Source organism: Gopherus flavomarginatus, chromosome 2 (genome assembly GCF_025201925.1).
Source record: "Gopherus flavomarginatus isolate rGopFla2 chromosome 2, rGopFla2.mat.asm, whole genome shotgun sequence".
NCBI classification, from domain to species: domain Eukaryota; kingdom Metazoa; phylum Chordata; order Testudines; family Testudinidae; genus Gopherus; species Gopherus flavomarginatus.
The window spans coordinates 62519531-62535868 of NC_066618.1; the positions used below are offsets into that span (position 1 = coordinate 62519531).

The 16338-nt window shown below is 44.2% G+C and overlaps 1 protein-coding gene across 1 annotated transcript; it reads right to left on the minus strand.

Annotated features, from left to right (window-relative positions):
• Positions 1–1602: 1602 nt before the first annotated feature.
• Positions 1603–16035, minus strand: TOMM7 (translocase of outer mitochondrial membrane 7). Its single transcript, XM_050938785.1, has 3 exons — positions 15802–16035; positions 4166–4214; positions 1603–1899 (listed from the first exon to the last, which is right to left on the minus strand). Exons 1-3 carry the CDS (start codon positions 15902–15904, stop codon positions 1776–1778), a joined length of 276 nt encoding a protein of 91 aa, XP_050794742.1. The 5' UTR covers positions 15905–16035; the 3' UTR covers positions 1603–1775.
• Positions 16036–16338: the final 303 nt, after the last annotated feature.

Consider the following 16338-nt stretch of genomic DNA (forward strand, 5'->3'; position numbering starts at 1 on the left):
TTGGCAGCTGAGCTATTCCTTCAGCTCCAAAGTGACAGTGAGGAGTCAGACGATGATATTGATTCGCCTGACGCGCAAGACACTAACTTGCTTTTGGCAGTAACGGACGTGCTCAGCACCATGGAACGCCGCCTTTGGGCTCGGGAAACAAGCACTGAGTGGTGGGATCACATCGTCCTGCAAGCCTGGGATGACGAGCAGTGGCTGCAGAACTTTCGGATGAGAAAAGCCACTTCCATGGGACTGTGTGCTGAGCTCGCCCCTACCCTGCAGCGCAAGGACACGAGATTGAGAGCTGCCCTGCCAGTGGAGAAGCGGGTGGCTATTGCAATCTGGAAGCTGGCAACTCCAGACGGCTACCGATCGGTCGCGAACTAGTTTGGAGTGAGAAAGTCCACCGTTGGAATAGTGCTGATGCAAGTTTGCACAGCCATTAATTGCACACTGCTAAGAAGAACCGTGACTCTGGGGAATGTGCAGGACATTGTGGATGGCTTTGCACAAATGGGTTTCCCTAACTGTGGAGGGTTGATAGATGGGACACATATTCCTATTCTGGCACCACCCCACCTGGCATCCGAGTACGTTAATCGCAAGGGGTATTTCTCTGTGGTTCTCCAAGCGCTTGTGGATCACCATGGGCGTTTCACTGACATTTACTCAGGATGGCCTGGAAAGGTGCATGATGCACGCATCTTTCAGAACAGTGCCCTGTTCAGGAAGCTGCAGGCCGGGACTTTTTTTCCAGACCACAAGATCACAGTAGAGGACGTCGAAATGCCCATTGTGATCCTTGGAGACCCCGCTTACCCCTTAATGCCATGGCTCATGAAACCGTATACAGGGAAGCTTGACAGGAGCAAGGACCGGTTCAACTACAGGCTGAGCCACTGCAGAATGACTGTGGAGTGTGCTTTTGGCTGTTTAAAAGGGCGCTGGAGGTGTCTTTATGGGAAGCTAGACTTGGGGGAAAGCAGCATCCCCGCTGTTATATCTGCGTGCTGTATCCTCCATAATATTTGTGAAGGGAAGGGTGAAACATTCAGTGAGGAATGGACCTCCGAGGTTCGATGCCTAGAGGCTGAATTTGCACAGCCAGAGAGCAGGGCTACTAGAGAGGCCCAGCAGAGGGCTTCAAGGATTAGGGATGCCTTAAGGGAGCAATTTGAGGATGAAAGCCAACAGTAATGTTTGGTGCCTTGCATGGGTGTGAAGTGCAGTGGTTACAATGATTTGCTGTGCCTGTTTTTCCCTTGGGGTACAGTATTTCTCACTTTCTGCAATAATAAAAAATGTTTTAAAAGCCAAGAAATCATTTATTCAAAATACAGTACATAAAAGAGCAGGGGGGTAGGATGGTGGACCGTACATTCAGAGATTTGAATATGTCCTGCCTAGATTGCTGTTCAATGCCTGCTGCACTTCAGGATTAATATGCTGGATGGTGATGGGGGTTGAGTGCATAGGGTAAGGGTTGTAGTTCTCAGGGCTGGTAGGTGAACGTACAGGTGTTGGGGGCAGCTGGTGGTGGTAAGAACCAGGCTGCTGGAGAAAGGTGTTTTGAGTAAACACTGGGGAACAAGGGAGAGAGCTCTGGGGGGCGGGGGTTAGCACGGTACTGATCTGCCTGCATGGCTACGAGAGATTGCATACAGTCCGTCTGGCGCGCCAGGAGGCTTATCAGCTGCTTTGTGCTTTTCTTGGTAGCCAATTCCTTTCTCCTGCTCTGTGTTTCCCTCCACTCATGCATTTTCTCTCTCCAGTCCTGCAGCCTCTTACTCTCTCTGGCATACTGATTCATAACTGCTTTGACCAAATCTTCTTTGTTTTTCCTTGGCTTCTTCCTCAAGTTCTGTAGTCTTTGAGCAGGCTGTGATAGGGCTGGAGGATTCAAGGACACTGAAAAAAACAGAAATAGAAACATTTAATACAGAGGCTACATTGTTTATTATCACAGTGAAGGAGTTTGTAGACTATTTGTAGCATCATTTACACATAGCAAATATAGCACAGAGAGGCCATAGCAGTGAAGACATGGCGAGTATTGGGGTGAGTGTTTCTGCCGCGACTCACCTGGGAAGGGGAACTGCTTGAGTCAGGGCTCACTGGGGTTTCCGTGCATTGGGGAAAGCAGAGAGCAGCTGGGGGGGAACTGCACTGAACACCACCCCCACAATTGCCACAGCAGTGACTCCTCTGGGAAGGGGAACTGCTTGAGTCAGGGCTCACTGGGGTTTTTGTGCATTGGGGAAAGCAGAGAGCAGCTGGGGGGGGGGGGACCTGCACTGAACACTATCCCTACATTTTCAACAGGATTTTCTACTGCCAGATATATCACTGCTGCGTGTTACCTGGGAAGAGAGGGAGGGTCTTCTACAGCAATGTGGATTCCGCCCTGGTCCCTATGCAGCTTGCCTGTGTGCGGCAATGGTCCCCCCACCCCTCGCAGCACAGTGACGTGGATGCGTTAGCCTGACTGGGACAAGGATCACGGTTGCTCTCCCTATAAACTTGAGCAAGCACATTTTCAGCCAGAGCATGGGCACTTTTGAAGAGATTACCGAGGCTGATTACAGAGACGTGATAGACCAAATCAATGGGCTTTTCCACATCTAGGCATGCATGCATGCAGCCAGCCATAACCCCTACCCTCCTCTCCCAAAACAGTTCCATCCTAAAAATAAAATCTGCTTACCGGGAACCCGCTCCTCTGCTTCTTCTTCACCAACAAGTTCCAGCTGCTGCGACTGGCTAGCTTCCTCCTGGCTTGAGAAGAGCTCCTGGCTGCATGCCTCCTGGACTCCGGGGTGTTTCCCTCCACCCCAGTAGCCTCACTCTCTGCTTCATCTACACCCTCCTCCACTTCTCCCTGCTCTGAACTCTCCATCGTGGTCCTCAGATTGGCAGTGGGGTCACACTCAAGTATGGCATCCAACTCCTTGTAAAAACGGCAGGTCGTGGGGGCAGCTCCTGAGCGGCAGTTTCCCTCACAGGCTCTGCAATAGGCACTATGCAGCTCCTTTACTTTTACCCTGCACTGCAACGCGTCCCGTTCATGGCCCCTTAGCAGCAAGGACTTTGATATCTGCCCATAGGTATCATAATTTCTACGGCTAGAGCGCAGCTGTGACTGCACAGCTTCCTTTCCCCAAACACTGATGAGGTCCTGCAGCTCGGAAGTGTTCCATGCTGGGGCTCGTTTGGGGCGTGGAGGCATGGTCACTGATTGATTGATTGCACTCCACACCTGGCTGAGCAAACAGGAAGGGGATTTTTAAAATTCCTGGGGCATTTAAAGGGTGAGTCACCTGAGCCCAGGGCAGTAGAGTGTGAAACGATGGGCAGAGTGGCTGAAAAGGTATGCTGGGATACCTCCTAATACCCTGGAGGCCAAGAAAAGCGCTTTTGGTGTCCACACTTGATGACCAGCGCTGCATCACCAGCGCTGGAATCGCTACACCCCAAGCAGACCAGGTGTACAGCCAGTGCTGCAACTAGGGAGTTGCAGCGCTGGCCGTGCTTTGCAAGTGTGGACACGGAGTGAGTTGCAGTGCTGTACCCCATCACCAGCGCTGCAACTCTCCAGTGTAGCCAAGCCCACAGGCTTAAGAGGGGAAATGCGAAGTGTCCCAAATCACTGTTGTATTTAAAAAAAAAAAAAAATTCAGTTGGAGAACTTCGCATGTGTGGAGAGAGACACTCTCCCACCATTTGCAATGCACATACAGAGGCACTCTCCCACCATTTGTGGCTGCAGACGACAAGATATGGGGCTCCTTCCTATCAGAAGAGAAATAAATACCCTCCTATAGCAGCACATCCTGCCTTCCCACTGTACAAACTTCATTTCAGACATGTTGGAGCACAGTGGTGGTGCTTTAAATAATTTTCACGTTCTTTCATGACTTACTAGTTCTCCCTTTGACTATCAATCTTAATGACTAACAGGCTAAGTAAAAATTCAGTTTTGACAAGAAGCCCATAATGAAGGAAGTTCTCAAACTATGATGACAATGATCAATGAAGATGGCATTTCCTGGCAGTTAATGCCTAGATGGGGGGAGGGGGGAGGGACGATGACATGGGACATCTGAGCCTAAAGTTTTGTTTTCTTTCCTAGCTTTCTGCATTATTTTTGCATGTGTATTTACAGATGTATACGTACCTCAAAATAGTTGGCTCAGGCATTCCAGGATCTGCACCTCTCTTAAAACCTGAAATAACAAATGTATACCTATATCAGCAGCTAACCAAAACAAGGTTGGGGTTCTTTTCCCACTCTCAAATTAAGTAAAGTTAAAAAATCTGTCAAAAAACAATTATATATGCACACAAATCATACCCTAACAAGTATAGAAATCTCACATTCTTCTCAATATTTTAAGATTAGCACATCTTGTTAGCAGTATTTTAATGGACTGTCTTGCTCTAAAATTTCGTAGTGACTAACCTTTATCACCCATGCTAAAGCTACATCTTTTGTTATCTTGTTCAGAAAGCAACATAACATTTAGAGGAAGACACTTAGATTACTTCCAGCTAATATACGCATCCCCAGCTGTTAATCATAACGTGAATTGTGCAGGGAACAGAAACAATGGGTAAAGTTAATTAAATGAAACAAGAAAGAAATGGGAAAACCCATTTAAGGTCCCTCTGAAACTCTTTCATTAATATGTCATGAAACAAGATTTTCCTTTCTTATCTTTTAAGCAAACAGGAGGGAACAGAAAATCCACTCAAGACGAGGAAAGTATAAGACAAGCCTATATTTTCTCTCTCCCCTCCTCCTCCGCCACCCCCCGTACTTCCAAAAATTTAAACTGGTATGCACAGGTTTATTCAGTTTTCGCAAGTTACATAACTCTCCAAATAGCCAATTACATCATATATTTTTTCACAATATTTTTAAACACATTACCTTCGTACTTTAACAAGCAATGTTTATCAGATGCAAGATTTATATAGCACTTAAAGTATATTTGAATATAAATTAGGGCTGTCAATGAATCACAGTTAACTCACGCGATTAGCTGAAAAAAATTAATCACAATTAATCACACTGTTTTAGAATACTAACTGAAAATTTATCAAATATTTTAGATGTTTTTCTACATTTTCATACATATTGTATTCTGTTGTAATTGAAACCAAAGTGTGTATTATTTGATTATAGATATTTGCACTGTAGAAATGATAAAGAAATAGCATTTTTCAATTCACCTCATACGAGTACTGTACTGCAATCTTTTTATCGTGAAAGTGCAACTTACAAATGTAGATTGTTTTTCTTACATAATTGCACTTAACAACAAAACAATGTAAAACTTCAAAGCCTACAAGTCCACTCAGTCCTACTTCTTGTTCAGCCAATTGCTAAGACAAACAAGTTTGTTTACATTTACAGGAAATAATGCTGCCCTCTTCTTATTTACAATGTCACCTGAAAGTGAGAACAGGCATTTGCATGGTATTTTTGTAGCCAGCAGTGCAAGGTATTTACGTGCCAGATATGCTAAACAAGCACATGCCCCTTTATGCTTCAACCACCATTCCAAAGGACATGCTTCCCTGCTGATGACACTTGTTAAAAAAATAATGCATTAATTTAATTTGTGACTGAACTCTTTGGGGGAGAATTGTATGTCCCCTGCTCTGTTTTACCTGTATTCTGCCATATATTTCATGTTATCACAGTCTCGGATGATGACCCAGCACATGTTGTTCATTTTAAAAACACTTTCAGTGCAGATTTCACAAAATTCAAAGAAAATATCAATGTGCGATTTCTAAAGATAGCTATAGCACTCAACCCAAAGTTTAAGAATCTGAAGTGCCTTCTAAAATCTGAGAGGGACGAGGTGTGCAGCATGCTTTCAGAAGACTTAAAGCGGAAACTGCAGAACCCGAACCACCAAAAAAGAAATATCAACTTTCTGCCGGTGGGATCTGACTGAGATAATTAACATGAACATGTGTCGCTCTGCACTGCTTTGGATTGTTACCAAGCAGAACCCATCATCAGCATAGACTCATGTCCTCTGGAATGGTGGTTGAAGATGAAGGGACATATGAATCTTTAGTGCATCCGGTACATAGATATCTTGCGATGCCGGCTACAACAGTGCCATGAGAACACCTGTTCTCACTTTCAGTTGACATTGTAAACAAGAAGCAGGCAGCATTATCTCCTGAAAATGAAAACAAACTTCTTTGTCTGAGTGATTGCCTGAACAAGAAATAGGACTGATTGGACTTCCAGGCTCTAAGATTTTACAGTGTTTTATTTTTGAATGCAGTTTTTTTTGCACATAATTCTGCTTTTGTAAGTTCGACTTCCATGATAAAGAGATTGTGCTACAATACTTGAATTAGGTAAAAAAAAAAATACTATTTTTTGTTTTTTTACAGCGCAAAAACTTTTAATCAAAAATATAAAGTGAGCACGGTACACTTGGTATTTTGTGTTGTAATTCAAATATATTTTAAAATATATCCAAAAATATTTAAATAAATGGTATTCTACTATTGTTTAATCGCGTGATTAATTGCCATTCATTTTTTAATCACTTGACAGCCCTACTTTAAATGAATTAAAATTGTTAGCACCATTCATAACAATTAAAAATGATTGTGCCAGCACTAAAAATAAACTCTTCAAATCCTACATTAGTACTAGTGCTATTTAAAAGGTTACACAAAACAGTGATTGTCAAGAAAATAAGATACTTGACAATCTGCTAATGCACAGTTTTAAAAATAAAAGCAATTTGTATTGAGGATTAACGCTTTCAATTAGAATTCAAAAAAAATCTAATTTATTAAAGTAAGCTTATGGTACAAAAAAGCATGATTTTTGCTTCAAAGGCACTGAATATATTGACCGTATTACAAATTTATAGTAAAGTTTGGAAAAGTGAAGCACATGCAATGTTCAAAATATATTTTACCACTCTGTACCATTTCTATAAAGAAAGGTCTCTCCCCTCCGATATATAATTGCTAAGGGCCTATGTGATTCACAGGCCATTGAAGGCAATGGGAAGACCTCCACTGATTTCAGCGGGCTTTAGATCAGGCCTTGAACAAACAGCCAAAGTATGATTTGAGAATGCAAGGAAGAATCTGACCCATTAACTTTCAAATGCTGTATTTTCCACTTTGGACTGCTGACAGTTATTAAAGGGAAAACTTGTAGAACTGATTCGCTAATACAAGCTGCAACTTAAAACAACATTTAAGTCAGCAAGCAGAAAACTTTGATCAAAATCATTATTTTAGTTTAATTTCATATTTGTCCTTTTTATTCCCCTCTAGAGAAAAATTGATTCTCACTGGTTGGTAAACATGTTGATTTTCAACTAAATATAGCCTTTACACTAAATATGCTACTGTTTGCTAACCAGGAAAATACGTTATTATTTATACATGTTTTTTTAAAGCAAATGTATTGCTTAACAAACATTTATTCAGATTCTTTAATTTTCATATTTTCCTTATGTCAGAAAATGGTGAATGATGCATTTTTTTATTTATTAGGTTACTAATTTTTTTACTCATGATGTGTGTCAAGCTGCATTTGGATAGAAACTGGAATTGAATTATAAAAAGGTACAAAACAACATTTTCAAATTTGCTTTTAATTAGCTAACTAAAGCGATCTTAAATGTATTGGATACATAAGGGAAAATAGCTTAATCAAACGTGCATTTAAAACTAAGTAATTTATTTTAAAAGGCAAGTAGTTTAGTTAGGGAATTGAACTGATTCTTTCCATCACCATGTCTTTTGAGATTTTAGAACTAACAAATCTCATCTCGCACCTTTTTTTTAATTCATTTGAAAGAAGAAAACAAGCTTTCCTGCTTTAACTTCCAATAAGTTTCTCAACTCTGAATAATCAAGCTGGATAAATTGAAATGAAGAAAATAGTCTCTTCACACCTGCCAGAGGCTACTGCTGTCAGAAACTAGTTTAGCACTTTAACAAATTCTAGTTCCAGTTGCTTAGCCAGCGACTTCCACCAATTCAGTGGTTTAATTTCCTTAAAACTTTGGTGGCAAACATGTACTACCTGAACATTATTTTTTGTTCAATTCAAATGACAATAACAGATTATAGTAAGTTTGGGCTTAATGAAGGTTGTCAGTTTCAAATTTTAAACAGATTTATTCTTTTAAAAATAACTAAGGCCTTGTCTACACTGCCACTTACAGCACTGAAACTTTCTTCGCTCATGGGTGTGAAAAAACACCCGAGTGATGCAAGTTTGAGCACTGTAAAGTGGCAGTATAGATAATTATTCCCCTCACATAGGTGGTTTTATTACATTTTTTTACAGGGCCAGCAGAGTTCTCTTCTAGTGCTAGAACCATGACTACACAGCCACGTTAATGCGTTTCTGCAGCAGCGCTTTAACGTCAGCTGTGTAGACATATTCTAATTTTTTAATTTAAAAATATCATTTAATTTTATCCATTGTGATCCTATATTTGGTTCAGGGCAATAATATTTAATTTGCTTTTGATTTTATCAGAAACAGAAATAATAGGTTTATTTAAATGTTAATTCAGATGTTATTTTCCTTTGTGTCTTGTGGGATTTTAACAATATTCTAAGATGAAGTCTGTACTTCAACTTCTCATTTTGAACTACTATACTTTATAACAGCATTAAGAATATTTCCTTCAGAAAACTTAATGCCAGTCTATTAAATTTCTTAAAACAAAAAATATGCCTCTAGCAACAAAAGGACAATCACATTACAGCAGGAACATGACAATTGTAGTAAAGGTGCATATGCATCTCCTTTCTAACCCTGTTTTCAGTAGCTTACAACTTTTGAAACTTTCACTTTTCATGCTGAAGTTTCCTAGTCCTGTTCATTACCTGACAAAAGATTTACTTTGGTTTTAACAAAACATTCAGCTGCTTTAGGGCAAAACATTTGTTTACTACTGTAAAAAATATATATATATAAAAAGTTGTAACACTGATTTTGCCTTATTAGAAAGTTAAAATTGTGCAAGTAGTCTAGGGAGCGAGCCTTCCAGTGATAACTGTTTTTAAATTAACAGATTCACAGGAATGAGGGGAAAGGTGCATTTTATGCATACACAGTATGTGTGGAATTATTTAAAAAAATACTTTTCACCAATTATCTAAGCAAAGGAAGGCTATGTGCAAAGGTACTGAACTAATAGTGTATGACTCTCCCTACACTAACACCGGAACAAATCAACATAGCCTTACAGCCCCGACCAGGGTCATTCTATCCACTACCCAAGATCCACAAACCCGGAAATCCTAGACGCCCCATCATCTCGGGCATTGGCACTCTCACTGAAGGACTGTCTGGATATGTGGACTCTCTACTCACACCCTATGCCACCAGCACTCCCAGCTATCTCCGTGACACCACTGATTTCCTGAGGAAACTACAATGCATTGGTGACCTTCCAGAAAACACCATCCTAGCCACCATGGATGTAGAGGCTCTCTGCCTGAACATCCCACACACAGATGGAATACAAGCTGTCAGGAACAGTATCCCTGATGATGCCACAGCACAACTGGCTGCTGAGCTCTGTGCCTTTATCCTCACACACAACTATTTCAAATTTGATGACAATATATATCTCCAGATCAGTAGCACCGCTATGGGCACTCACAATATGCCAATATTTTTATGGCCGACCTGGAACAACGCTTCCTCAGCTCTCGTCCACTCACGCCCCTTCTCTACCTACGCTACATTGATGACATCTTCATCATCTGGACCCATGGGAAGGAGACTCTGGAAAAATTCCACCACGATTTCAACAGCTTCCACCCCACCATCAACCTCAGCCTGGACCAATCTACACGGGAGGTCCACTTCCTAGACACCACGGTGCAAATAAGTGATGGTCACATTACCACCACCCTATACTGAAAACCTACCGACCACTATGCCTACCTTCATGCCTCCAGCTTCTATCCCGGGCACATCACACGATCCATTGTCTACAGCCAAGCACTGAGGTACAACCGCATCTGCTCTAACCCCTCAGACAGAGACAAACACCTATAAAATCTCCACCAAGCATTCTCAAAACTACAATACCCGCACGAGGAAATAAGGAAACAGATCAACAGAGCCAGACGTCTACCCAGATGCCTCCTACTGCAAGACAAACTCAAGAAAGAAGCCAACAGGACTCCACTAGCCATCACATACAGTCCCCAGCTAAAACCTCTCCAACGCATCATCAGGGATCTACAACCCATCCTGGACAATGATCCCACACTTTCACAGGTCTTGGGTGGCAGGCCAGTCCTCGCCAACAGGCAACCTGCCAACCTGAAACATATTCTCACCAGTAACTGCACACCGCACCATAGTAACTCTAGCTCAGGAACCAATCCATGCAACAAATCTCAATGCCAACTCTGCCCACATATCTACACCAGCGACACCATCACAGGACCTAACCCAGATCAGCCACACCACCACCGGTTCATTCACCTGCACGTACACCAATGTAATATACACCATCATATGCCAGCAATGCCCCTCTGCTATGTACATCGGCCAAACTGGACAGTCGCTACGGAAAAGGATAAACGGACACAAATCAGATATTAGGAATGGCAATATAAAAAAACCTGTAGGAGAACACTTCAACCTCCCTGGCCACATTATAGCAGACCTTAAGGTGGCCATCCTGCAGCAAAAAAACTTCAGGACCAGACTTCAAAGAGAAACTGCTGAGCTTCAGTTCATCTGCAAATTTGACACCATCAGCTCAGGATTAAACAAAGACTCTGAATGGCTTGCCAACTACAAAACCAGTTTCTCCTCCCTTGGTTTTTACACCTCAACTGCTAGAACAGAGCCTGATCCTCCCTGATTGAACTTACCTCATTATCTCTAGCTTGCCTGCATATATATACCTGCCCCTGGAAATTTCCACCACATGCATCTGACAAAGTGGGTATTCACCCACGAAAGCTCATGCTCCAAAACGTCTGTTAGTCTAGAAGTTGCTACAGGATTCTTTGCTGCTTTTACAGATCCAGACTAACACGGCTACCCCTCTGATACTGAACTAATTTAGTTACTTAGTATGCCGAAGAAAGCTGCCACCTCAAACATGTTGCAGTTTAAGTATGAAAAGAGTGAGGCACGAGACTTCCTTCATTATAACCTATTCAATATGTTGTTTACGAGGCAGAACTCCAGGGGAGTGCACACTGTGCGAGGAACAAAGAATTCTCGTGTTTCAGCAAAGGAATTCCAGATTATGGACTTAAAAAAAAAAAAAAAAAAGTCTAAGCAGTTCTGTCAGATAAAGTAGAATAAGGTTACACAATTAAGGCCTCCCAAGTAAAGACATACCAAAGTTACATGCAATCTCAACTGTGCTCTTTTTTTGTGAATACATTCCTATCATTTAATCCAGGGATGAGCAAACTTTTTGACCCAAGGGCCACATCTGGGTGGGGAAACTGCAAGCAGGGCCATGAATGTAGGGCTTGGGGAGGGGGTTAAGGTGCAAGAGGGAGTATGGGGTGTGTGCGGTGTGCAGAAAGGGGCTCAAGGCAGGGAGTTGGGATGCAGGAGGGATGCAGAGTACAGCTGGGGGCTCAAGGCGGGGGGTTGGACTGCAGGGTGCAGGAGGGGTTCGAGGTGTGGGCTCCAGCCTGCCACCACTTACCTTGAGCGGCTGCAGGGTGGTGGTGGCGCGCAGTGGAGCTAAGGCAAGATCCCTGCCTGCTCTGGCCCCATGCCGCTCCTGGAAGCGAACGGCACCATGTCCCTGTGGCCTCTGGGGTGGGAAGCTCTGTGTGCTGCCCTCACCTGCGGGTACCTCCTCTGAAGCTCCCACTGGCCATGGTTCCCAGTTCCCAGCCAATGTGAGCTGTGGGGGGCGGTGCCTGCAGGCGAGAGCAGTACCCAGAGCCTTCTGTCTCCTCCCACCCGGGGCTGCAGGGACATGGTGCCAGCTGCTTCTGGGAGCGGCACAGGACCAGGGCAAGCAGGAAGCCTGCCTTAGCCCAGCTGCACCACAGGGCTGGCAATTCCACAGGCCAGATCCAAAGCCCTGATGAGCCAGATCCGGCCCACAGGCCATGGTTTCCCACCCCTGATTTATTCACATAACCACATTCTAGGTCCAAAAAAGTACACTATACTATTTTTTCCTAACTTTACTTACATATATATACCTTTTATGTTCATCAGACAACAGCAAGTAAGAATAATTTTTGAAAGTAAGAAGTCATATTTTAACATGCTAAAAACCAAGTATACAAAATACACTACAGAAATGCAAGCATGATTTACTATGTTTTTTGCATAAACAACTGCCATACACTGTTTGTCTGGAATACAAACAGTATTAAAGTCTGATCCTCAGGTGCTGTGTGAACACTTTGCACTGCACCGTTGAAGGATTCCAATCACAAATCCTTCATTTGCTGGTGCAAGAGGGATCCTCCAACACTACAGAACTAACACTGCCATCCCTGGTACTACTGCCAGAATAGGCAGCATGGTCAGAGGAAAGGAACATGGCCAAGATGCTCCTAAACGGCACTAATTCCCACCGATAGCTTCGGTCCTCAGAGATCACTGGAGCAGCTCTCATCTACCCAGCACTGATGGCCTCAAGATCAGGGAAGTGCAAAAGTAAGTTTTATGCTACCTTTGTACTCTGCCTTTTACTTGTACTTTTTGTTCCTCGGCTCCCAATGAAAAAAAATTGTACTTTTTTTTTTTTGTTCTTTAAGAATGTGATCAGGGCACCCTTATTTGATTTTCCTGAGTGCTTAGCCATGCAATCTTAATTTTTTCAAATAGGTTTAGCATACATTTATTGTTTCCTGTTTCTGAATAATCAAACCACTTGTCATTGGTAGGCTTTCAGTGATATTCTGTTTTCAGATATGATACATGCTGTTTCCCACATTACGATTTTAGTTATTGTGAAGCTAAAGATAACAAAAATCACACCAGGTGTAAGGTAGTGTGTTATTTTGATGGCTAAGATTCCAAAAGATGGAGAGTTGTGTGCATTTTTTATTTTCCAGCACACCATAGGATAACAGTTCCAACTCTTCACCTAATATTGCTCAGTGGAACTCAACATTTTCCGCAAAAGTTTACAGGCAATTAAGAAACAATTGCACAATAACTATTACCGTATATACTCGATCATAAGCCAGTTTGTTTATAAGCCAACCCACCACAAGATGGATACATAAAAATGGAAATTTTTTATAACCTGTTCATAAGCCGACCTTTTAATTCAGAGGTCAGCAAACTTTGGCTCCCAGATCATCAGGCTAACCCGTTAGTGGGCCGAGATAGTTTGTTTACCTTGAGCATCCGCAGGAGGTAAACCTAAGTTAACAAAGTGTCCCGGCACACCAGCTGCTTACCCTGACGGGCCAGGACGGCAACTGGTAGGGATTTGGGGGGGGAGGGGAGAAAGGGGGGGTAGAAGGGAAGAAGCTGGGAGTCAGGGGAGTAACCCCTCTGACCACCCCTCACATGATCTCACCCCTAACCCGGGACCCCCATACTCTCCCCATTTCATCCCTTCCTAACTTTTAAATTAATGAGTTGGGATAAATCTGTTTCAATAATTTACTTGTGACATGTATATATAAGAATAAAAACATAAAGCTGCTATGGAAATATGGCATGTTGCTTGTCAACATATTTATTCACTGCTTTCTTGACATATTTAATGTATACAACAGTCCAAAGATTTGGGCACTACCATGGGAATTGGGAGCCCTGGGTTCAGTTCCCAGCCCCGTGACAAACTTCCATGGGATCATAGGCATGTCACTCAAGCCACCTGGTCTACATGCGCATTTTACACTGGCATAACTATTTCTGTTAGAAATGTGATTCTTTTGTAAAAATCCGTTCGTCTGATACAACTTATGGAGTGGATGCAGCTACATCAATTATTCTCCTCCTTATACAGACAGTATATTGGTGTAGCTAACGCAGTACAACCTATTTGTGTAGACAGACCAATGTTGAGTGATTTTGAGTAATTTCCTAGGATGGGATTTTCAATGTCAATTTAGGTGATTTACATATAGAATTTTGAATATTAAGTTTTTTAATTTAAACTGATCATAAAGGTGTTTTATCCACAAAATTGTAATAGGTTTAACATATGCAATTAAAGAGTACATGGGGGACACAGAAGACCTAATTTTTCCAGTTATTTATTAATTGGAAAACAAAAGCCTTTTAATCAGACTTTCATGCTACATTTCAACCACAACAACACAAACTCACTCTTTTTTTCTAAGGCTAAGCTCCTTAGGGCAGAGACTTTGCCTCATTTGTTTTTAAAGTTTGACCAGCATACCTTGGTGCTATGCAAACAAAACTCTTGCGCTGGGCATCTTTTCTCTATGACCATGTCTACATGACAGCAACACAGCTACGACACTGCACCTATGTCACCATAGTGTAGACACTTCACATGTTCACAGAAGGGTTTTTTCCATCACCATAGTAGATCTACTGCTTCCAGAGGTGGCAGATGGTTGATCGAAGGATTATTCTGTCAACCTAAGCTATGACTACAGTGAGGGGTTAGGCTGGCCTCACTCGAATTCTCAGACTAGGGGTTGGGACTCCTCAGGGGGTCACAAGCTTTCAACTTCCACCCCAAACTCCGCTTTGCTTCCAGCATTTATAATAGTGTTAAATACATCAAAAATGGTTTTAATTTATATGGCGGGGGGGGGGGGGTGTCACACTCAGAGGCTTCCTATGTGAAAGGGGTCACCAGTACAAAAGTTTGAGAACCACTGGCCTAACTACATTGCATAGGGCGTAATATTTTTCAAAGCCAAGAGTGACATAGCTAGGTCGATCTAATTTTTAAGAGTAGACTAGTCTAAGCCTGTAGCTGGCAGCCAGAACCTAAGGCCTTGTTTTTACTAACTAAAACTTAATATATAAAAATCACACACTCCCCTCCATAACACAGCCATGCCCTAAAGCAGTGGTTCTCAACCAGGGATACACAGAAGTCTTCAAGAGGGTCATCAACTCATCTAGATAGTTGCCTAGTTTTACAACAGGCTACATAAAAAGCACTTGCAAAGTCAGTATAAACTAAAATTTTATACAGACAAAATGAGAAAACAAGCAATTTTCAGTAATCGTGGGATGCGACAAGTGTATTTTCCTGTCCGGTTTTGTAAGTAAGCAGGTTTTTAAGTCAGGTGACACTTGGGAGTGGGGGCGGGGGGTGCACAAGACAAGTCAGACTCCTGGAAGGGGTACACTAGTCTGGGAAGGTTGCGAGCACAGGCCTAGGTGAAGTCAGATAACTTAAGAGCCACACTCCACGCCGCGGCCTGCAGCTATTGGAACAGGCAGCTCCGGAGCACATGGGGCCTTGTCTCCCTCCCTGCAGCCACTGGAAGGGGCGGGTCTCCCCGGCAACAACAGCCCTTGGAAGGGGCGGCTCTGCCCCCGCGGGTTAAGGTCGAACAAGGCTCCGCGCGCTCACGAGCCCCCTCGTCCAACGGCCGCCAGAAGGAAGGAGTCTGGCGAGGCCCCCGGCCCGAACGCGCCAGCCCCTCCGCCCAACCGGCACCAACGGCTGAGGGTGCGGGACTGGCCCCCGCGTGACCCGGAATCTCCCGGGGAGGGGCTCCCCCGCGTGCCCCAGCCCGCGCCCCAGCTGGGGGGGGGCGCAGTGTTCCCTCCGCAGGCCCCGTGACCAGGCAGGCCCCCTGAGCGGGGACTGCGCGGCTCCGCCCCCGGGCACTGACCTAGATAGAGCACGACGGGGATGAAGCCCCAGCGGATGGCGAACTGGCCGCCCTTGAAGAGCTGCTGCAGCCGCTGCTTGGCCTCTTTGCTCAGCTTCGGCATCCCGGCAACGCGAGACAGGGCACGGTGCGCGCGGCCTCAGGGCTTGTAACTGCGCAGGCGCGGCGGCCGCGGGACAGCCAGGACGTAGCGACCCGCTCAGGCCCTTCCACATCGCGCTGCGCGGGGGTGGCGGGGCGCGCGGACACACTCGGGAGGGGCGGGGCGTTGGGACTCTGTTGACGAGCGCGGGGGAGTAGAAAGTGTCCGCGTCTCGTTCCCGCCCTTAGGCCTTTGTCCGTACGGAGTGAGATCTGGCCGCACTGCCTGTAGGCGCCTGCCTGGCCCTCGCAGTCACCCCCTGAACGCGCTGCCGCAAACGCACGCGCGGGCTGCCTCTGCCTCAGCGCCGTGGGAGCAATTACTGGCACTGCCTGTTGGGCCCAGCCGTGGGGCCTGTCGTCCACGTTACCAGCCACAAGCCTGCCAAACCCACA

What these genes read in the sequence shown, in the direction of transcription:
- TOMM7 (XM_050938785.1), bottom strand. Translation starts at nt 15,904, where the DNA reads ATGCCGAAGCTGAGCAAAGAGGCCAAGCAGCGGCTGCAGCAGCTCTTC. An exon ending in CCCCGTCGTGCTCTATCTAG is followed by an intron (nt 4,215 to 15,801) that starts GTCAGTGCCCGG and finishes TTGTTATTTCAG; the next exon opens with GTTTTAAGAGAGGTGCAGAT. An exon ending in CCTGAGCCAACTATTTTGAG is followed by an intron (nt 1,900 to 4,165) that starts GTACGTATACAT and finishes TGTTTTTTTCAG; the next exon opens with TGTCCTTGAATCCTCCAGCC.